This window comes from Pelecanus crispus, chromosome 1 (assembly GCF_030463565.1).
Source record: "Pelecanus crispus isolate bPelCri1 chromosome 1, bPelCri1.pri, whole genome shotgun sequence".
In the NCBI taxonomy this organism is placed as follows: Eukaryota; Metazoa; Chordata; class Aves; order Pelecaniformes; family Pelecanidae; genus Pelecanus; species Pelecanus crispus.
In genome coordinates, this window is record NC_134643.1 from 136892804 (window position 1) to 136916694 (window position 23891).

At 38.5% G+C, this 23891-nt stretch overlaps 1 protein-coding gene across 6 annotated transcripts in view; it reads right to left on the reverse strand.

Annotated features, from left to right (window-relative positions):
- The window catches only part of PDK3 (pyruvate dehydrogenase kinase 3), a 62707-nt gene that overhangs the window by 26743 nt on the left and 12073 nt on the right, over positions 1–23891 (reverse strand). For 5 of the 6 annotated variants that reach the window (XR_012830832.1, XM_075705069.1, XM_075705076.1 and 2 more), the window contains exons 2-3: positions 12063–12204; positions 2492–2563 (exon numbers count right to left, since the gene is read on the reverse strand). Coding sequence is in view for 5 of the 6 variants with exons in the window: in XM_075705069.1 (XP_075561184.1) it covers positions 2492–2563; positions 12063–12204 (214 nt within the window). In the remaining variant the exon portion in view is untranslated. Of the gene's footprint in view, positions 1–2491; positions 2564–6125; positions 6867–12062; positions 12205–23891 lie in introns of those variants that run through there. The other variant, XM_075705081.1, reaches the window with a different exon arrangement.

The following is a 23891-nucleotide window of genomic DNA, read 5'->3' on the forward strand; positions in this document are numbered from 1 at the left end:
CGACATGCAAAGTGCAGGAAAATAAATCTGACTTTCTAATCTTAGGTAGCCCGTCCAATGCTGTCAAGAAGAACAAATTTGCTCTTTAATCAGGTAACATGTCTTTCTTTTCTTTTCACAGGCCAAACTCAGTATAAAAGACAACTCTTACTGTCAAAGTTCCTAGCTGGACATCACCTCAGCAGGTAGCAAAAAATTCCCAACATTCTTATTATATGTACTTAAGTACATATAATACAATAATTGCAAAATTTCAAAGATTTTAACAAACAGTTATATTGAATGAGTAAATATTTGGTTCATCATCAAATATTTGGTATGTCATACTAATATAGAGCATCTCAAACAATATTTCTAATTGCCATGAAACAGTATCAAGAATGCATGTTATCCATATGGCAGCATCAGATAATTTGATAATTATGAACAGACTAACAGATCTCCAAGAAAACTGTTCATCAACCTTTTTAAAAATACATATATTGTGATCTACCTTGAACCTCTGAAGTCCATAAAAAGCTGAAATACAGTTACCTAAATACAGAACATCTAAGATGGTTCCAGAAGCTACATAACCACCTTGCCTCCACCTGCACATCCAGGACATTATAGGCTTAATAGGACCTGTGTTACACTTGCCAGGCTCACTTAGATGTCTAGGACAGCTTATGCCATCTCAAAAGGCAACAGACACCTAAGTTTTGGTAACTTAATCCCACTCAAAAAGTTTTTCTAAGTCAAGCAGTAGGAAAACTTACTGCTAGTCACAAAGAGAAATTCTTGTCCCATCAGCAAACAGGCTGTAAATACAGAATCACAAAATGTAACACCTAGAGGTAGTCGAAAAGTTCATCTCATTTATCCACTACAGAATAAGCATGCCTAGAACATCACTGAAAGCTACCTAATCTATTCTTAAAAGCTTTTAAAATGGGATGCTCTACAGCCTTCCGAAATGGTCTTTTTCCATCTGTTCTCACTAATATTAGAATTTGTACTTTTTGCCCTGTATACAATTCTCAACTTCTATTACAGTCATCCATTTTTTAATTATCCAATTCTTCACTTAGAGCAACCAATCATCCTTTATTACAGTGACTTTTTTTTTTTTAGCATACTCAGACTTCCAGTGTCTTGCACTTCAATCTCTTTTTTGCCAGTCTAAACAAATGCTTTCAACATTATTCAGAGGTGGAACTATCCAAGTCTCTAGTGCTTTTACATCAATACTGACCACATGTGTTTTAATTTCTTAATAGCTAGTACCCAGAACTGAAGACAGCATCCCAGCTTACGACTTGCACTGAGAAAATAGTTACTTTCCCCTTGTTCAATAGCACTACAATTCACTCAGCCAGTCTATAATCCTTACAGCTCCTTCTACAGTCATGCCACGCAGGGAATTTGGTACTCATGCACTTCAGTTTCTCCTGCACGTATTGCTTGATACTTAAAAAATAAAGTGTAAAGATCTCTGATAACATGCCCACAACCAAAAGAGCACAAAGTCTAAAATGCATCACCTAGTAAAACCCTTACTTAATTTAACATAGCAGTTAGTGTATCTGAAACTAGCGAAGACAAAACATTTTTGAACAGCACAGGCCACATCTTGCACAAACAGAGCATTTGTTGGACCGCAAGATGTTTTATGAAACACTTCCTATAAAGCACTGCTTGATCAGGCACGATTTCTAGATCTTAAGAAGAAATTGAACTTTAAAAGACAAGCTACCCTAAGATAACTAATCAATGGAACAAAAAAACTTGCAAGAAGTAATCTCCTGAAACAAAGCAGACTGCTATACAGTACAGGGTAACCACAGACCTTAGTGTTGGGGGTCGGGGGGGGCATGTTTTGGTTTTTTTGGTTTTAAGTCTCTGATGCATATGTTGCACCTGTTGTTCTCACTTACATGTGGGGTTTTTTTCCTGTTTTATGCATACAAATCTCAAGGAAACATTTTAATATGATTTTGTTGATAAAAAAAATTGGCTAAGCTTTCCTTTCTTCTCAAAACTTAAGTAATATTATTCAATGAGGTAGGTGAACACCAATAATTCAAGTCCATTAAAAAGCTTTTACGTAAAAACAATGACATTTAATGTTTTCAAACTGAAAACATTCAAAGTATTAGTGAGTTAATATACATTATATACAACACAGTACTAAGCTCAGTGTATACTAAAATGACCTTTTAGTCATAAGTATTTGATACACAAGTACATTCTCACATGCATGTTGTCTTCTCAATACAGCCTTGGAGGAAGCATTTCATGCCATTTTTTAAACTATCAGACCGTATAAATGCAAAATACATTGTTCAAAAGCACTTTGATTCCTATATTTTGCTCCACATTACCATTTTGGCCTTTGTTGCACAAATTCTATGTTACAAATAAGATCACTGTTATCCCGCAGTACAAAACCACTTGTTTTTTGAGACAGATTATTTGAAAATGAACCACCACAAGAAAACAAATTACTCACTCATCCAGAACATGAGGATCCTCAGGACTTTTATTTTCATATTCTAAAAGCTCAAGGAAACTCTGCATGTACCTGAAATAAGCAAAAATGATAAAGGAGTTAAAATACTTAAACCTACATTACTTTTGAATTTTTTTTAATCTTAAGACTACAACCTCATCTGAAACAACAGAAGCATAGTACACAGTTCTCTGCAAAGGCTAAAATGAAGTGGAACGCTGCAACAAAAGGAAAGAAAGCAACTACAATATATTATATTGATTTTAAACAACTACAATATATTATATTGATTTTAAAAAGTATTGTTTATGACCCTACAGTCCACTATCCAGGAAAACTGATATACAAGTCAAGCTGAAGTTAACAGGAGCAAACCCTCCTTTTGGGTAGGTCTGTAATTTCAGGTAACTTAGTTCATCCCTGGGTCTTGATTTCCAGGTCATCCCCTTCGCAGAGATGTTAATTTGCTCCCACGTTTCTCACAGAGGGATCCAACCTTCCTCCCAAAACAAAGCTCCAGGGAACACTCCCCAGAAGGCATGCTAACAAGGCTGCACCAAGCTGGTCCTACCACAGCACTCCAGCAGAGTACGCCCCTTCATGCACTCCCACATATCCTCACGTTGTACCTCAGGCCCTGTGACACAACCCCCGGTTTTGTAAAAACACCGCTCTAAACACAACACAGCTCTCTAGTTCAGACATTCAGCACACATGAGATATGAACTGAGGCTTAGAGCCACAGAAGCACCATACAGGACCCAAAGATGATTTAAGGCAACGTACCACTCAACATGAACACAGCCAACCCGTTCCGTAGGAAACTAGCCCAACACCAGTATAAATGCCACCACCTCGCACCACTGGGCCTGAGGACCAGGTATCACCCCCTGAAGCAGGTGCATTTAGCAGTATAGATGTAGCTTTAAAGATTACAGAATTGGGACCTATTTCTTGAAGTAAATCACAGAAGGTATCAATCACACACGTAAAAGTTACGGTTTCAACGTTACCAGAAGGAGCTGTCATTCCTCTCCCTTTTGCCCTCCCCTCACTCCTGGTTAAGCACCGCCACTTACCCTACAATAACATCAATGCTAATCAGATGTGTCCGTCAACAGCTGTAACTCCCTGCAGTGGCGAAACAGCCAGCCAGATAGGTTTGTTTGAGTTTTTTAATCATTCTTGCACATGAAAACAACTCATAGAAAGGTCTAACCAGCTAAAGCCAGCACGAGATAAAAGATAACCGTAAAGCCTACATAAGGAAAAAGCAAAACAAGTGACCAAGCCTTTCCCCTTTCAGTAGCAGCAGCCCATTAGATCAGCTCAACAGAATGGTCTACGCGTAAGCTCACTGCCTATGAGGCCGATCCCAGTCACTGAAGCTTGGACAACTTCATATTTTAATAAAGTCTCTTTTGGCAGCAGTTCCATGTTAAGACCAGCTTAAGCAGGCTATGAAACTTCACCCTACATCTTCAAACTACAGCAAAGCTTAAGACAGCACTGCTGCCTACACAACTCCCTCCAGAACCACATGCTGCTGCTCCACCACCCATTTCAGCTGCAAACATCACAGGTCGCTGCGACATTTCTCCAGGGAGACTGACATTTTCAACATGGTCAGCACAGTAACACTAGCTCCTGTCCCTCTGCCTGCTTTTGCCCTCTTGCAATAGTCACAAATGACTACAGAAATCCCCCAAATGTTTGTCACTTGCAAGTTTGGGAAGTAGCTGATGTCTCTAGTACTGCTTATTTTAAAACATGTTCTTTTACACTGCTAAGAGATAGTACCCATTTAGAATACCCATCACACCACACTCCCAGGAATTCAAGAAATTGTCTAGGGTCACTTCAGGGAACAGGCAGTAACTTAAGGAGCCATAGCCCACTACCCACTGAAGATGAGTTCCTGCAAAGTGCAACATTTAGCAGTTAGAAAGATACTGAAGCAGTTCTAACTATGCAGGGACAGTATACATGATGTGGACGATAGAGAGACGGGAAGAATCATCAGGACTGTCTGCTGGAGGAGGGACTGAGTTTCTGAAAGAGTGAATGAGAACTAATCTCCTTTGAGAATGTGTCCTTGCATGCACTCCCCTTTTATTAATTCTCACTGGAAAAAAGCTGCTTTACTCTCTGAACTCAGCTGCTTCACCTGCAAGACTTAACACATAATAAATTATCATCACCCTCACTCCTTTGTTTCAAAGAGGTACATGTTCTTCAACATCATCTGCCTCTATGAATCAAGGTCAATCAAGTTAATCGTGGGTACAGGGTGGGAAAAAAGGTACCATTATTACAGTGAGCAAAGCACAGTAATAAACAATCAGCAAAGGAACTCCAAAATGAAAGATGGGAAAGTGGTGGACAAGGCACTGAGGCAATTCAGGGTGTCATCAGTTTGGCTCTATGGAGGCAGTAAGACGAGCTTTTGACTTCTCGCCAAACCAGGCAATGCCATGTAGAAGCAATACTTAAGAGCCATTCCTGTACCCAATTTTTGCTCTGCCTCTAGTAAATATGTGACACTCCACAACCAGTCTTTGCTACCTCCTTCACCGTTGCCTTGATGGGTGATGAGAACATATTTAAGTCATTCAATCCATAATTGTCTCAAAGAGGAAACTGACTTTCTGGACTTTTGGTCTACATTAGCATTTTTATTTATTATCTAAACCTGTGGTATGGTTTTGGAATGAACCCCCAATAACCTTCACTTAATCCACACTGCTTATATTTGCAAAGTGGTTTTGGCACATCTCAGAAAGTCAGGTTCTTAAAAGAAGAAACTGAAAGCTGCTGTAGATCTGCATCAAATGTGTGAAACCCAAGGCAGCCATCATGACCTGAACTAGTGGGTGGGCCAAAATGCTGTGATTTTTCCAGCACAGGGACATTACACACCAGGAGACCTGTGGACTGTCACAAATACCCTCCACACAGTAAAGTGTTTCTCATGTTACATAAAAGACCAAATGCTGTAGAGGTCAGCAAGTTTGCCAACAACCACCCCTGTACTCTTCATGCTCCCCTCTCCTATCCTTTCAAACTTTCCTCCTCGTTTGAAATCCTTTCCCTTCCTACTTTAATTTCTGTTGCCATCCTCCCTGTTTTGTGGAGGCCTTTACTTTTGGGTTTTTTTTTTTTCTTTCCCTTGCCCTCTCTTTTTTTCCCCCCCTACACCCCCAGTCCACTCTTCTACACCCATTTTCATAAAGGCAACAGCCCTTTCTGCCTCCCAGAATATCCAGCGCTGCAAGCCAGCTTTCCAAGGAAATTCAGAATCACAGAATCATTTAGGCTGGAAGAGATCTCTTGAAATCATCTAGTCCAATCTCCCTGCTCAAGCACAGTCAGCTAGAGCAGGCTGTCCAGGACCATGTCCAGTTGAGTTTTGAATATGTCCACAGATGGAAATTCCACAGCCTCTCTGGGCAACCTTCTTGTGGTGTTTGATCACCCTCACTGTAAAAAAGTTTTTTTCTTATGTTCAGATGGAATTTCATGTGCTTTAATTTGTATTCATTGCCTCTTGTCCTGTCACTAAGCACTACTGAAAAAAGTCTGGCTCCCTCATCTTCATTCTCTCCCATTAGGTATTTATACACACTGATAATACCTGCCCCCCCAAGCCTTCTCTTCTTCAGGTTGAAGAGTCCAGACAGCTTGCTGATATTCAGCTCTCAGCTTCTTCCCATATAAAAGATGCTTCAATAAATCTATGTCATGAAAGAAGTGACAGCTTCTGTCGTGGCAAAGCAAGTCAGAGGAGGTTATTAGGAAGCTGCTCACCCCCATCTGTCATCATATAATATTATGAAAGTCCTGTTTCTGAAGATCCAGGGCAACTACCACACTTGAGAAGCAACACAGCAGGTGCTTTTTACTACAGACCTCCTACCAGAAATCCTGAACATCAGCAATCCTGTGCTGATGCTGAGGATAAACCAGCAATGAGTATTTCTGGTACTGAAGGTAGCCAATACCCGATTTTTGTGCTGTGTGGATTTGACTGGTTGCCTGCCGTTACTGGTATGCTGTACTGAGATTTGTACTCTCTTGTTAGCTTATTGGTACTCTGGTCCTACGACTGCAGCCCCTGGAATAATCCAACATCGCTACTCCTGTGTTGAAGGATCGGCAGTTCTACTAGAGTATCAGGCCAAGTGTTTCTCTCATCTAACGCAGGAAGTAACTGTGCAGAAAACTGTCTCAGTCAGAAAAAGACTAAAGCATGTCTCAAACAGAAAAAAAGCTTCCAAACGTGGTCACCAGTCTTCAGCACAACCAGCAGGCAGAACAGCTTCTGAGGTCATTATGCTGCAGGCTCAACACAGCACCAAGGAGGAACTGAGAGTTTCTGAAACAAAGGAAAATTACACAAACTAAATGCTCTAAGGAAATTCATAAATATGCTGAAGTAATTTCTCTTTAATCTCTGTGGTGCTGGAGAAACTATGGAAAGAGGTAATGCTTTTCCCTTTAGATAGAGTTATCAACAATATTTAGATGTCTCTTTCTGATTCTAAAGTAAATTGATATAACGTTCGAAGTCAAGTTCATTAGTACAAGCACTGTATCCACCAAGTTAGAGGGACCAGCTCAGAGGAAAGGTTATTAACTTCAAATCTAAGTTACTCAAATTTCTTCCATCACTTTTACTATTTCTTCCAATCCCTTGAAGCTAGAAAAAAAGTAACTTTACGTCAAACAAATCTAACCCACTGTCCAATGCCTACCACTATATGTCACCCAACCTGGGATGTTGTAAGACCCTGCATATTATCCCAAGTCTCTAAATAAAAACTGAGAGCTGCAAGGGCTATATGTCGTCTCCATTCATCCAGTTGTGATTCCCAGTTTTTACACAAAATTCACCCCCCCACGCTCCCTCCCAAACAGCTCAAAATCAAAGAGATTAAGTAAAAACTTGTTTAAAAGGAAATTTATAACTCTGGTTAGCTGTAATAAATAATTCACAACATTATCTTCACCACAACCATTACAATCTGCTTAATGGTGAGCAGTCAGCAATGCAGTTCGCTCCTGTAATAGCTAGTGTGTATAAAAAAAGGTTCTTCCCCTTTTATACAATTCATCTATTTCCTTGAATTTTCTTTTGATTTGAACTGTGGGTGCAGACAAGGATAAATGAAGGTAGTAACTACAGGATTTATCAAGCACTGAAAAGCAAGACCTTGTGATGTTTTAAACACACTTCACACACAATTACCAGCCAGCTAGAATAAAGGAGACAAGTACCAGGAATAACAGATGACTTGCTATATTATTAGTAAATGAATACAACTATACAGGACACATATCTACAAAAAAAACCCCCAAAACCCAGCATAGACAAAAAAAAGACAATGTCAGTTATATTTTGCTATCTTCGCTGAGTCATCAAAAGCAGAAATCAAAGCCTATGCCTTTCAAATCTGTTGCCTTTCTGATGTTTCATTTTTTATCACAATACACTACAATTCACTGGGCAAGCTCTTTGGTTTCAAGCACCCTTTAGCCTTGCTCTTTTGTTAATTACTGCCAGGTAGATTGAAGTCTTGTTAGTCTGCCAAATGCAATAATTCTAGAATGGCACATTTCATACATGAAATCACTGTAAATGGCCATAATGTCAACTCCAGGTTTGGGGTTGGTTTTTTTTGTTTGGTTTTTTGTTTGTTTGTTTTTAAAAAAAAAAAAAAACAAACCCTCATGCAAGACACCTTTGCTTTTTCCCTATGTGTATTTCCTAAGATTTTCCTTTAGAATCTCTCTAACACCAAGCACCGAAAAGACAAAACATATCTCCATGGTAACACAATCTTGTTAGCATAGTCTGAACGTAAAGAATAGAGGAAAACCAACTATTAACCTGCAAACTGTACTGATTTCTCTAATGGGTCTTTCCAAGCAGATAAATGGAAATTTATAGCCTTTTCCAGGGAAAAGTACTAAAGAAAAGTAGAGAAATTTGGTCAGGGTTAATTAAAATGTGAATTTTAGACATAACTGAGTAGCATATTGTACAAACCTCACACTCACTTTAGATGTTTTACAAGCTCTGGCCTTATCCATTATAAGGTTTTATTGTAACTGTTTTCCCTCATCATATCACATTAGTGATGATATCCTTTATTATGCAATCTGCCACATGTTCAATATCCTACCTGCAGTGCACTTAGCTAGAGAGTACCCTCACAAAGCTGGTCTAAAAAAGGCCCACTTCTTTGGAACTAGAAGTTGCTGATTGATTTTGAAAAACTGAAAATAAGTTGCTGATCCCTAGCACGCTGGTTGTTGATCTCTCTGTTACTTGGAATCACCGCAGTTCACAGCCAGAACATATCAACTGTATTATTATTTTGATTCACTTTGGTCCTTCCCTTGCTACTCCATGCAAAACATACACATAAACTAAGTTATAAGCTCCAACTGGGACAGAGCTAATGTTTTACCTTTGCACAGACTGAAACGCAAAACTATTTTTTTTTTTTCGTTCATAGTTCACTCTGTGGGTAATTCCAGCTTTATTCAGAAAAGCATAGCTGAGTAGCACAAAGGAAGGACAGCTGTCTTCCCTATCCTCATTGCTGCACATGTCAGGCTAAGGAACCCAGAAAGGAAGGAGGGGAAAAAAAAAAAAGTGCACCTTTCCTGAGAGCAATCAAGCAATCAGTGGTAAAATCTGTTAGGCAGTGCAGTGCAGTCAAGGAGCATGATACAGGAAGGAAAGTGCCTACAGCATGACCATGAAGATGGATTAGAGAACTGAGAGGAGAACAGGGCTCACCTGCAGCAGGGAGCATATTCCCTGAAGTGACAAGATGAAGTTGCTTCCTAAGGGACCTATAACGGACTAGGAAATTCATGCAATCCAGAATGTCACTGTCTAGCTGGACAGAGGACTGATGGGAAAGGATCCATGCTGTACAGTAGGCATGGTTAATTTGTTTTCTTACTCCACTAAACCTAAGTTCCATCTATTTACAGAGCCACCTTACTCTACTTTAAAAGTGTAATAAAACCTATTTTAAAGATTAGAAGCTTTTTGTATTTTTTGGCATGCTGACATTAAGGAATAGACTAGGAACTCAAATTTTAAAGCTCCAGCTAATTTGGAGTTTCACCAAAAGTGCATAAAAACATAGGCTTCTAGTGCAAAGTGGTAGCATAAATAAATAAAATATGCTGGTGAGTACCTAAATCACTGAAAATTAGGAAATAAACAGATTAAGGCGAATAATGCATTAAATTAAGCCTTTGCTCACTTGTGGTAAATGTACATGAGATTTTTTGTTCACATATTAATAAATTGTCAAGTTTCCTCAACCAGTGGCATAGTAAAAATAAAGGATCATGAAATCTGATCTGAAAAAAATTCTTTCTTGAAGTATCAAACAAGTGCATCAAGAAGAGGTTTCTTCATTTTACAAGTTCACAAAACAGCTGAACAGCTAAATTTATATTTATTTATTCTACTGCATAAAATTCAGAAATCTCTCTCTATATATGTCTAAACTTTAGGTTAAGAAATCATAAGTATGTTTCAAAACCTGCTATCGGCATAGATGCATAATACCCAAGGTCATTCACACTGAAGTTAATAAAGCTGTTTTGTTTTGGTCTTTTTAGAAGCTAACTGATCCAGTAAATTTTGCCCAAGGTTCATCACCAGTATATCACTAGGACTTATAATCTACAGGTAAATGTCTAAAAAAGCAATTAAAAACCTCTAAACAGAAAAATAAGAAATAAGCTCTTTAAAGTCCACATCTATAGTCAGTAAAGCAACATACTACAGTTACTTTTGTTACTTCTGACTTAAGATCACAAAAATATTCTTACATAATCTCAGTGAAGATATTCCTTTCCACAAAAATTGTTAGTTAACTGAGGGTCAAAATTAGAAGAACACTATGACAGACATTTTTATTTCAAACTTCCATCTCTGGGTTGGATGTCCACTTGAACTTCTTCATCACTTCTTCATCTGATATTTTGGCACATTTAACAGAAAACTATCAGTCTACAGCTGTGATAGTGCAAATCACATTATCATATAAAATATATGATGTGGACAAGTATCTTACAGTCATTACATATTCTAATACACTCAAGAATTTTTTTTTTTTTTTTAAAATCAGTAGTATCTATTGTAGCCACAGAAGTCATCCCATGGGTCCTCAAACCTCTAAGCAAAAATTCTGAAGGGGGCATCCACTCTAAACACCCATTCAGTTCCTTTGGCAGAAGCGATCCAAATGTTGCTTGACTCTGTATTTGCAGGGCAGAAGTATATGGCACAGAATATATATTTGGACTAGAAGAATTATGCTGTAGAGTCACTACAGAAAAATTATTTCCTTTTCTTCGTTTACCTATCTGTCCACATTTCACTAAAGACAGCTTCGCAAGTCATCTAGATCAGAAAAGCCTAAAAGGCCGGCATATTATCCACTCTTTCCCATTTGGCATAACAGCTTCCGGTAACATCAGACAGATGATACAAGCCTCCAAACCTTGCAAGCTGCCACTTAGCCACAAAGTGATTGTTATTGTGTGGCTCCACAGCATTTACATTTATTTGAAGCACTTAATCACTACGTTTGAAGTGGTCATCAAGACAGCTAGTATCACCTTTCATAGACAAACGTATTTAAACCAAAGTACGCAATATCACACATCCTGATTTATGTTTTCTAAGCATGGAGCTTGACAAATACGAGACCAAATCCAGCAGTCAACGTACAGTCAACATGGAATTTCTTGGCTCAGGGGCTATGACTGAATTTAACAGAAGCCTACATTAGTTGCTGTTACAGTTAGATAAGCTGTTTAGTTTGTTGTATACTGCAAAGCTATTTTTACATAACTTCTTTGGATCAAATGTTTGCAGGCAGAGAGACAATAAATACCCCATGAACAACAATTTTTTAGAGCTTAATACATTCAAGGCAGTAGTCTCCAAACCTCACTGAACATGCAAGTAGAAAATGCTGGAAATTAATTACTGCGGAAAAGATGACAGGACTTTGAATCACTTTGGATGTACACTAGTTATTACAATGGAGAATGTTACTTACTGGAAGACACCAGATTTTTGTCGCATTCCATAACTTCCTCTGAATACCAGGTTATGTTTTTAAAGATTTAGCAATGAAAAGAACAGACAAGGTTTAAATTTTCTTTCAGTATTTTTGACATAGGAAGAATAAGGAGAAAGAACAGCTATTTCAAGAAGTCATGGGTGCAATACAGTAAGGAATATTTAAAAAGCTTGCTCTTGGAAGTTACTGACTGATTCTACTTATCTGGGAGACAACAGTATGCTTTTACTAACTTACAAATTCTTATCTCTAAGATCCATATTAGAGTATTTACTTAAAATTAGACAGAAGAAAATTAAAATTAATTTCACAATAAACACGCATTATAAACAATTCAAAGCAGAAAACAGACTTCAAGACAATTCAAGCTGAATTGCAAGTAAAGCAACACACCTAGTGTTAGTTTTACACTAATTTTTCTATCCACTTTTTTTTTTAAAACTTACCAACTCTGTACTAGCCCAACTGAAGGCCTGTTAAGTAAGTTATCAGGCAACAAATTGACTTCTCTCATGGTGTTAGCTAGTCGCACAGGAAGTTCTTTCCGCAGAAACATGTATGATGTCTTCTCACATGCATTGTCACGACCTGTTAGAAGAAAGGAAAAACACAGATGTCCATTGCAGCAGATCAAATTTTAGACTTCCCAGTGCTAAAAGATCTTTTAAAAAAAACCCAAACAAACCACTTGTAGAAGTAAAAACAGTTTTAAAATAATTTCTTTCAGTACCCACCTTCACTTCCTTCTCACTCCCACAACACATATTATACTTTTACCTTCCTAGAGCCTAACCCCTTTTATCTGACATTCTTCCTCATTTCGCATCATCTCTTCCTCTCTCCTATAAATAAAAAAATCCTATAAATAAAAATCAACAAGTACCAAACACTTGATATTAGCTGGAAATAAGACCCCAAAATACTAGCTTTTATCAGTACGACTTTTCTACTAAAGCAAGCTTTTAAAAAGTGTGTGCTGCACACAGAGGGTAAGGAGTGAAAACTAAGGGACAAAACAGAACGGCAACAGCTGGCTGATGTTTCATGTCACAAGCTCTTCAAACCTCCTAAGTACTTAAAACATTTCAGCAGCACCTAGAAAGACCAGCAAAGATCATCATCCCTCCTAGGACTAGCCTACAAGATGCTCAGTAGCCACCTAGAAGGAAAGTGCAGTGCTCATCACCACATTCGCATTTGGAAAAGCTGCAGCTGAGATTGTCTTGGACTTTCACTTTTAAAACAGATTTTTATCCAGCACAATATTTTGAAAATGAAATAAAATAAAAACCCCAAACAGTCAGAAAGCAAATAAAAGGGATCCAGCAAAATAACAATACTTTGCTGCAGACCTAGTTGGAACAGTGATAATTTTCTGGAGCCACCCTACACGAACCGGAAGACTGACATGACTAATAGCATTCTTAAGCTAAACTAGTTACTGGAGATACCTGTAAAACTTTAACTACAACTATTTGAAAGTATAAGATGTTAAGACTCTTGCCCAAATAGTTCAGAGGGAAGATCAGACCTGACTGGACATACTTTTTTGTATTTTGCAACGCTTCACAAGTGGAGGAACTCCCCACCAAAACTAATATCTAAAGAGTCCAGGTAAATTAAAATTGAAAAAAAAAAAATCCATGTTTTACTTGTAATGAACAGTCAGTATTCTGCTTTTGTCTAGAAAGACAGCATATGTCTTTTGTGATGATAACCAGTACAACCGCTTGCACAATTTGTGAGTGAAGGCATAATACAAGAGCTAAGCTATATTATGTTCAAGCAAACCAGAAAGTGTTAAAAGCACTGCTAGGCACATAACCACAGAGATTTGCAATTTGAAAGACTCAAGTACAATGCAACCAGCACAATCAAGATGATATTTTTTAAGACAGTCCCATTATAATCAGCTGAACAGCACAGTTTTCACCTTTTTTGCATAGGTCGCATGCATTGATAGATTAGTTCCCAAACTGTAACACAAGCTTGGGGGAATATGGAGGAAGGATTAGGGTTTCCATTTTTTCTTGCTCATTTATGTATCATCAGTCAGTGGGTCATGAAATTCTATTAGTGTCAGCAATTCTATTATTGTTCTTCCAGCAGAAGTTTGGACCTATTGTATTTATTTGCATTTGCACATCTTCAATTACAAATACACATATCCTGTCAAAATTAGACAGAGGAAAGAAGACATTACATTGTTGTTTTCTGTGAAGCACAGTAATGATTTCAGAGTTCAACTGTTCAATTAAGTTAGATACCAATTCACCTACTACAGAGGATACACACTTGCTTGTTCACAAGTCATTGTATACAGTAGGGCTCCAGGAAGACTGTGGCTGGACAGCAGGAGAGACTCTCCGACCAGCTCACCCTACACCTTCTGGGCTGGAAAAACTCTCAGGAACAAAGACAACGACTGCTTCTTCCCAAGAGTGACTGAGAGCAAGTTGAGTTATTTTCTAGGCAATCAGAACCAGAAGGAATGAAAGACAGCCCAGACTGAGAATGAGGAAACGGTGCACAAGAACCCACAGCCTGCGGGAGTCTGTGAAAGAGCACGGGGCCCTTCACGGACACAGTCCCTGGGTTCCTGCAAGGCAGCCAACAAAAGCTGCTAGACTGGAAAGCAGGACTGGCAGAAGAGACTCGCCGCCTCTCCTCCCACGAGCAAGGGCACATCTCTATTCAATCCGCCTCACTCCTGCAGTTCTAAACTGTCTCTTTCCCAAGCAGCTGCCTTGCTCTGACGTACAGCTACGTTTTAAGACACAAAGCCCTTTGGGGTCCTTTTGCATGCTCGGTGCAGGAGCCTGAAAGGCAGTTCTGTTTCAAGCCTGCCTAACTCGAAGGCTTGCTTCACCATAACTTCAGTATATCTTTTTGGTTTGGGGAACACGGTCAGAATATCAGCTGCTTAGCTGTATGCAATTTCTGCAAGAGCCTCCACAGAGTTGGAGTCATAAGGTCAGTCAGTTATCTGCTTGCCAAACAGCACGTGCATGGGAAGAGAGAATGGCTATTTACTAGCATCAGCAATAATTAGATATCCTCCAGCTTTCAAAGCAAAAAACATCCTGGGTCCTAACAGTTGTTCCTTGGCTGCTGTTCCTCACAGCAATACCTGTACAACCACATTCATCAAAATGAGGGACATCCTACTAAGTACAAAAATAAAAACTGAGTTTATAAGTTAGGTGTTTTCTTAGTCTAATTTATCATACACAACTAACTCTTAAGTTCTAAAGATCTTTCCAGAAACAGCATTCTAGTAAGCTGTAATGCCACTTTTGCCAGTTTAGCCTACAGTCAGGTATAATTTTTTTTTTCATAGGTTGCCTTTATTTTTGCTTTATTCATTACATCTTTTTTCAAAATGTACAGCATTCCTTCTTGATTTTGTTATCAGTCCAGCTGCATCAATACACATTGCCAGAATCAGGCTTTTGTCTTAAACACCGTAGGCTGAAGCCAGTTTAAAACCATCAGTTTCAGTTCAAGGGAATTTGAAGTCATTCTCTCAGGCTTAAAGCGAAAAATCTCTCCTTTATTTATACTGCAGCCCCCAAGAAGTTAATAACACAAATATATAAAACAATGACCTGCTTACCTTTGTACGAATTCAAATAGAAGAAAGAATACAGTATTCTTACGCCCTAGTGCAGACTACACTGCATTAGGCATCAAGGACTGTGTTTAGCTTTATTTCCAAAACCAGGGGTTGCTGTGTCAGAGTTGTTTAATTACGGTGCACTGAAGACCAACAGTAGCAGCAGACTTCAAGGCAGAATGTAATGACACGGAAGTATAATGCTAGCACGGCATTATAATATACTAGGAGTACAGCTTTTGTTATGAATTACTAACAGAAGGCCCACTGCTTTTACACTTAAGCAATGCATTGCAAATACAGCTTTATGCTATCTTGTTAAATCGTATGAAGTTAACGTTCATTTTTAACTCTGAGGAGTCATGAATTTTCACCTATAAATCACTGAATCGCTGAACTACAGGAATACTGCAGAAGAGTCTGGTCAGAAGGTGCAACGTGAGGATCAGTGGCATAAAGAAAAAGCTTCACATACATATTTTATGTGTAATTTTACTGTCTTGAGGAGTCCTACAGACATCAGTGCAACTACTGGTTAAATACTGTGCGTAAGTTTCTTCCAGAGACAAGATATAAATAGGAAAAGTATTCAAGGCTTAAGAAGAAACAAAATGCTGTGGGGTCCACCTCAGAACAGCCATCCTGCCATCAATGGCCAGCAACAGACTCTGAGCTCCACGGTGGGGAAGCGCAACCTCACTGTTCAACTAATGACAAAACAGAATCTACACTGCTAGACCGAAAAGTTTGTAATAAGATTATCTATGCAGTATTCCCACCTTGATATTAAACCCACGGGAAGGCCTTTGCCTTCACTTTTACAGTCCACTACTCCTCATTATTTAACTGTTAGTTATTAATCAAGGTTATTTTTGTCTCACCTTCTTTACTAGTGCTTTCCATCTACATTTTTCTAAGTAAAATGAGTATGTTCATATTAAAAACAGCTAACCCACCACCAAAGACTTTTTCAAAGTTTTAGATTCAACTTTCTCTGAATGCTGGATGTGCCTCCATTAAAATATTACACCGTTAATAACTAAGGATTTCTGCGCAACTTTTATATTCATGCTGAGTTTGAGTTACTTGAATAAAGGCTAGGTTAACATTTCATCCCAAAGAGTGTTTCAATAAAAACATATATTCATTTTCTTTTAAACGAAGACTGATCTGCTGAGATAGCATGGCAGTTTCTTTCTACAGATTCAGTAATGATATATGATGTTCTTCTGCTTAGTTGTCAAATACTTAAATTTAGACTTCAAGCACTAGTAATGAACGAGCACAACAAAAAGTTGTTTGTTCAACTTGTGGTTTTAATACTTAAAAGTAAAGCATTTTAAAAGATTTTAAGGCATTTTGGTTGGTTTTTTTAAAGATTTTAAAGCAGATTAAAAGTTTTAGAGGGATACTTCAAGATACTGAAAATTTTCTGCAAGTCAGAAGTTAGGGAAGATTTTCATTTCAAGAAAAACAGCTTAAAAAAGTGATTTCCTTAAACTGGCAGCTACATAGGTTTCCAATATTAGCACCCCATCTGTGGATCGGCCTGCATGCTACATTATACCCATGAAAGAAGCATCAACTCAAGAAAGAGTCTGAAGTTCCCAATGCCAGGTATGAGAGATTAGAAATACTAGAAAGGAGAGAACGCCCAAGAAACGACAGCACCTGGAAGTCTTGGATCCTCTACAGCTTACCAAAAAGTCTGAATCCTGCTTCTTGAATTGACTGATTCTAGCTACATATCTGTTGGAAATGTTTCAGTAAGCTGTGTACCAGATCACCCTCCAATATCTTGCTACCTGTGAGAACACAGAACAACAGTCCAAGTCTTCAGATCCTTTCAAAAGCCAACAGAATTTCATTGCATAGTTTAACTAGTCCTGAACATATTAATGGAAAAAATGAAAATGAAGGAAAAAACTCCAACACTTTTGGAGGTATCCATCAGGAATAACTGTTCTCATCTCAAACTGATTAGCTGTTAAAGATTTTAAATACATTTCTGAGGTACATAAGCTGTTAGACACCTAAGATTCTGCCTTAGAAAAGAAAAGCCTTTCAGAACAGTGCATCAGAAACACAATTATTTCAGTTTTCAGAAGTTCTGCATTGATTTTTGTGAAGATAAAACTTTGACAGAGTTCCACAGAAGAATTAAACAGTATTTTGCTTTGTTAACAACTTTGTGAAGAATGCAGGACAGATATATTACCAGCATTGCAAATTTGACCCTTTCATTGAGTATGCGAGTAATCTCTAGAATTAATTATACTTCATTAAAACTCCTTCTGCCCAACTTGTTAATCAGTGTTTAATGCAGGCAGAGCAGCCAAGAAAGGACATTCTAGTGGACAGCATCTGTTTTATTGCATACATATACATTTATATACCCAGAAACACACAAAGCAAATAGATCTCTTTAAAAGCATGCTTTTAAAAAATTGAAAATGGAAGTATTAGAGGACTCGCTCAAAGTGAAACACTTCCTATCCACAAAGCCAAAAAGAAAGATATCACATGATATATAGGGTTCACAATTTTACACACACCATCAACATTTATTTCCCAGTGTCTGTAATACAGCAATACTTGATTTCAATTGAACAATAATTCAGTTTTGTTGCTTTAAGTGGAAAAACTCTGTAGACCAAATTCTTAAATCAGGCACTGAAACAGGTTTCCTTCAATGAGGAGTATCACATTAAGGCAACATAAAGAACAAACCATACAGCATACTACCTTTTTGTTATAAATCTGCTCTGCTGCAGGATACAAAGCAGCCCCGCACTACTCTTCATGGTAGAAAATAACCCTATAAAGTAATTCTGTTTTCTAAGGGACTAGATTTTAATTCAGGGTCAAGAGGCTAGATTATCTTCAGATTTTTACACTTCTTAATGAAAGTTACACTTTCAAGCTGATTAAGAAACTCCCAGATCATACTTACAGTGCTTACAACTTAACCCAGAATTTGACCAAAGAGGATTGTCGTGGTTTAGCCCCAGCCAGCAACTAAGCACCACGCAGCCGCTCCCTCACTCCCCCTGCCCCGATGGGATGGGGGAGAGAATCAGAGGAGTAAGAGTGAGAAACACTCCTGGGTTGAGATAAGAACAGTTTAATAATTGAAACAAAGTAAAATAGTAATGATAATTATAACAATATAATAATGATAGTAACAATAATAATATACAAAGCAAGTGATGCACAATGCAATTGCTCACCACCCGACGACCGATACCCAGACAGCCCCCGAGCAGCGATTGCTGCTCCATGGCCAACCCCCCCCAGTTTATATACTGAGCATGACATCATACGGTATGGCATAGCCCTTTGGTCAGTTTAGATCAACTATTCTGGCTGTGCCCCCTCCCAGTTTCTTGTGTACCTGGCAGAGCATGGGAAGCTGAAAAGTCCTTGACTAGCATAAGCAGTACTTAGCAACAACTAAAAACATCAGCATGTTATCAACATTATTCTCCTACTAAATCCAAACCACAGCACTATGCCTGCTACTAGGAAGAAAATTAACTCTATCCCAGATGAAACCAGGACAAGGATGAAGGGAAAGCACATGTAAATAACCCACTCTACTCAACACTGGTAAATTACATCAATTTCTGAGCATCTGCTAAAAGGGTAGATGGACCAAGCAGAAATCCAGATGACCACAACAGTAAAACAGTCTGTGACAAAGGAATGAAAGAATCTGACTCGATTTACCAAAGAAGAAATAGATAAAGAATACAGCAACACTCTTCAAAGGCTCACAGTTCACTACGGAGGAGGCAGCAGTAACCTAGTCCCTCAAGGACCAAAGAAGTATCGGACTTAAACTGCAGAAGATTCAAGTCATAATTTGACAGAAGCTTCCTGATGGTAAACACTGTAAAAGACAGCAACCGGCTCTCGTTTTTTGCCATCTCTTTTACTAGTGAAGTTAGACATCTGCCCAAAATTACATTAAACTAGCTGATTCAGTCTCTGAACTGGAGATTAGACTGAACACTGCCTAACATTCTTTGTAGCCCTAATTCTCTCATGACCCAAGAGGAAGAAAATGATCACCACATATCTTGTCAATCACCTGCAAAAAGAAAGCAGTGCAATTTCACACAGGGAGAGAAACAAGCAAAGAGTGAGAACTCTGAAGCAAGTCAGAGTTAGTAAAAATGCAGCACAGATTGCATAAATTAAGTTATACAATAGAATTTACTTGGACAGAAAGATGGCAATAAAAAGCAGGATATTTGTGAAGAAAGTAATCTTCAAATTATTTCAAATTATTACTACTGGATGCATACCTAGCACAAAAACTGAAAGAAATGTCAAGTGTCTGCTCAGTAGGTCTTTAAAAAGGTTTAAAAAAAAGAGGTGGTTTAATAAATGCTCTACCATCTTCAATCTTCTGAACAATCTTACCTGTCTGGGTTAGTCAGTCACCCTATACAAAACTCATATAGAAAAGCATATTCATGGCCTCCTCTCTGCCACCTTCAAATCTTCAGTTCAAACCTAGTACCAAAGAAAGATTGTGATGCCAATCTTCAGATTCTTTTGTTTAAGTACAAGTCAATGTAACAGACTGACAACAGGTACAGCCTTCACCATAGTGAAAATGAGAAAATACATTAGTCGAGCAAGGATCTAAGCAGTGATCTCCTGGACTTTACATCAAACTAAAGCCAGTGAAGAATATTCTATGGACAACCTTCCATGTAACAGCCCTACACAAGATAGAAACAAGCCAGGGTTCGTAACAATACAGCAGAAATGGTACCTACACAAACATTGCTGCATTTGGAATGGTCACCATCCATGAGAGAGAGAGTGTGTCTCTAAATGATGGTGGATTTGCTTATGCAGTGAAGTATGACACACATGAAGAACTCATTTGACTGTCTTTGCTCAAGTTTAAGTTGAGTATATAGGTAAACTTATTTAAATAAGACAGTAAGACATTAAGATTTCATAAAAAGTTCACCCAGAAGGTGGCATTCAATATTAAAATAAATGTTCCTAGATGTGAAAAGGTGTTAGACATTTCCACCAAAAATAGATCATGCCGTTTATTCAATTAGACAGGTACCAGAGGAAAAAAAAAAAGGATGAGAAAAATGTAAAAATAAAACATGATCTAGAAGCTTCAAGGTTCAAGATAATGTAAGTTACAAAACCAGGCTTGAGCACATTAAGTCTTCTAAATGCAATACCATCAGATGGGAAAAGATTAAAAGTGGAATGTTTCAGGGTTATACATCAATATTATCACCAGTGGACCTTCAATCCAAAGGAAATTCAGGAAGCAGAGTTCTACTTCCAGACAGTTTTCTCTACTAATCTGTTTTCCCCTCTCTGGGATTCAACTCTTCCCTGAACATTTACTCATCTCTTCCCTGTTTTTCTCCTTCACCTTTTACCCCATAGTGCTAAGAACTGGAAAACAAATGTAACTTTGATAACAAGGCCCACTCAGGCTCTAGGGATCATATTTTTCAATTGGAAGGAATGAACATTCATCACAGTGCTCCCTCTGAACAAGTATCTTTTCAGTTCCTTCCATTGCAGTGATGGAATTAGACAACTCTCGCAAAGCTGGACCTAGAGAAAACTTTTGCTCTGTGTCCTGCGACGAGGCACAAACAATGTAGAGGCTATTCACACACATGCAGCAGACCCCGATTCAATTCTGGCAAATTCTACAAATTGCCAGAGCAATACTATGCTGTCCAAGATTCAGGGTACAAAAGGATGAGTTCCATACAGAAGGCTGTACACAAACCTTGATTTTGCTGCAGAAGGCGGCAGAAACTCAGCATGAGACCATGAACTCTGGTGCCTTCAGAACATTATGAAATGCTCTCAGCTCAGCTGCCAGATTCCCACACTCATGAAATACCCATTTGAGAACAGACTACAGTAGCAGTCCTTCACAGATGATGATCAAAGTCACCTACTTCAAAAACCTAGTACGGCTGTCACATCCCTAGCAGGTACTGGACTGCTGGGGTCACATCATAAAAGCATCAGTAGTTTCTGAGTATTAACACTTATCCGTCAGAGGAGACAGGAAAAGAAGAAACTAAGTGCTCTCTTAGTCTTCTCACTGCACCCAGAGGTCTAGTTCCCTCCACTATGTATCTAACACTGAGCTGAGACACTAGATACCGCACTACTTTAAGACTCAAAAGCAGCAAAGTCCCACCTGTTGTATGCCTGAAAGGAGGGACTCCATTCAGAATCCATAAAAACAAGATCAGAAGCCTTTGACCTCCTATCCCTGTGAAACTACTACTATTGCTTTTAGCTAGGGCAAAATAAAGGAAGAACAACAGGAAGGCAGGAGTGATCAGCCATATCTACTCTCTTCTCTTGAGCTTCCAGAATACCTTTTAGCTCTTGTACAGGCAAACAAAACAAACAAACAGGAAAAAAGTGAAGCAGAGGGATGGAGAAATCATCAAAAGAATATGCAAAAAGATCAAGGTATGAGAGTGGGCTGAGCAAAGGCCAAAACTAGCAATTTGCTGCTGAGGCTGGGAAAACAGAACTAAAGAAGGACCAATGAATTCCACTGATTATACACCATTTCAGGAGCATGGGCTGTATATTAAAAGGCAAACAAGCTACGCTTGCACAAACCCAATAAATGTGGCTACAAAAAAAAAAAAAGCTACAAAAAAACACCCCCACAAAAACAAACCCATAATCCCAACTCCAAAGCCATTCCTATTCCCCAACAGAAATAAAGACATTTTCAGCATACTCTCTAGGTATTTATCTCACCAACCACTAAAAATACCAATCCCACAAAAAGCATACAGGGCTGGTTTGTTTGGTAAAAGACAGGGCTTTGTAAAACCCAATGAAGATGATGAAGCAAAGGGAAAAAGAACACACACGACGTTACTGGAGATGCTGACTCTTGCTGACCCTCACTCACTACCACAGGCTGCCTCTAAGCAAGCTGTGCGTTGAAACTGGATTCCCTTTTCCAACCTACCACGCTGTGCTACAGGATAGCAACCACAACCTGTACAGCTGGTCCACACAGCTAGCCAGCAGATGGCCAAATTTAAGGATCTCACCTACATTAACCTTACATATTCAGCCTGGTTTTTAGAAATCCCAGACCTAAGCTCCAGCCCAAGTTCCATCACTGCTCTCTAAGGCTACTTCCACCAACACCTACAATTTTTTCACTAAAGTGCCCTGTTTTAAGCACATGCTTTCACTTGGCAGATATGATCAGCATATTAAGAGACTAATTCTCTGTCACTAAGGAAACTGGAGAAACTCTCAAGTTTCAAAAAATGAAACTTGAAGAATTAAGGACAGGAAAATATTTTTAGATCTTACTGAACTATAATAAATGTATCACATTTATGGAGTCTGAACAATTAAGTTTTGTTAAACGACTACTGCCAGAAAACCAGCTAAAGCCAGAGGAATTAGGGTCTGCAAGTAAGCTTTCCCCACATAACTTGTTTCTGTTCTTCAGTCCAATTCCCATTACTAGTTGCACCTTTGCAGTCTAAGGGAAAGCACATTGATAGAGGTACACCGAGTCTTCTCAATCTAGATCATTTACGTTCATAGATGAGAATCTGGTAGTTAACACTGTACGACCATTGATTTCCACTCTGCGCTATTTCATCGCTAAATGCAATCCAAACTAGCAAGCTCACATGCTAGTTAACTTTCCAGTTAAACTATCCAACAGTCATGTGACACAGCATACAGATAAATTACCAGAGCTGAAATACAGAAACAGTTGAGCTTAATAAACCATTTCTGATTTATGCAATTCAACTAACAGATTCTAGCACTCTGACTGCAAGGCCAACTGCACCATTTACTTTCTATTCCAAAGGAAGATTTCAGGATACCATTCACTAATGAGAAATTAGCCTGGATTCTGTTGTCTAAATGACCAGACCAAATCCCACTGACAAGCCAAAGGTCTAGACTGCAACTTAAGAAGTTCAAATTTAAATTGAGTATAACTACTCTTCAATTTGTACATAGAAAAATATATTTATCTCCACTTATTTCCAAAATATCTGAAAGAGTCAGCTTGTTTATGTCTTATGTGTATTACTGTGGCCGTACAGATGAATACCACTCGTGCCAAGAGAAAGTCAGTTCACAGTAAATGCAGATTAACGACAAAATATCAAACAGCTGTCATTAGCACAACTGGACAGCTCAACATGGACAAAATCATTACATTTATTATTACATTAGCTATACAGTAATGTAATAATAAATAACATAGTAATAATAATGTAATAAGTTACAATATGTAACTTGTGAACTCCAGTGAGCCTGTTTCAAATAAATAGTCCTCCGAATGACTGTGCTGGAAAGCAGCTTAACTTACTACTGAACTGGAACAGATAAACAGAAGGAATTTACAGATGCAGAATACCCTGTATATCCGTCAAAGCCTTAGCCAAACTGCAAGCATTAATTGTAACTCTCAAAGCCACAGCCTTCCCATTCACTGAAAGGGAAGATGTCTGTCTCTCTCTCAAGAAGAATGGTTTATCAGACAACCACTTGTAAAAGCTGTAAACCAGTACCACTTATTACATAAACCAACCCAAATTATTCTTGGGGAAGAGTGGCTGGAAGGCTGCCTGGCTGAAAA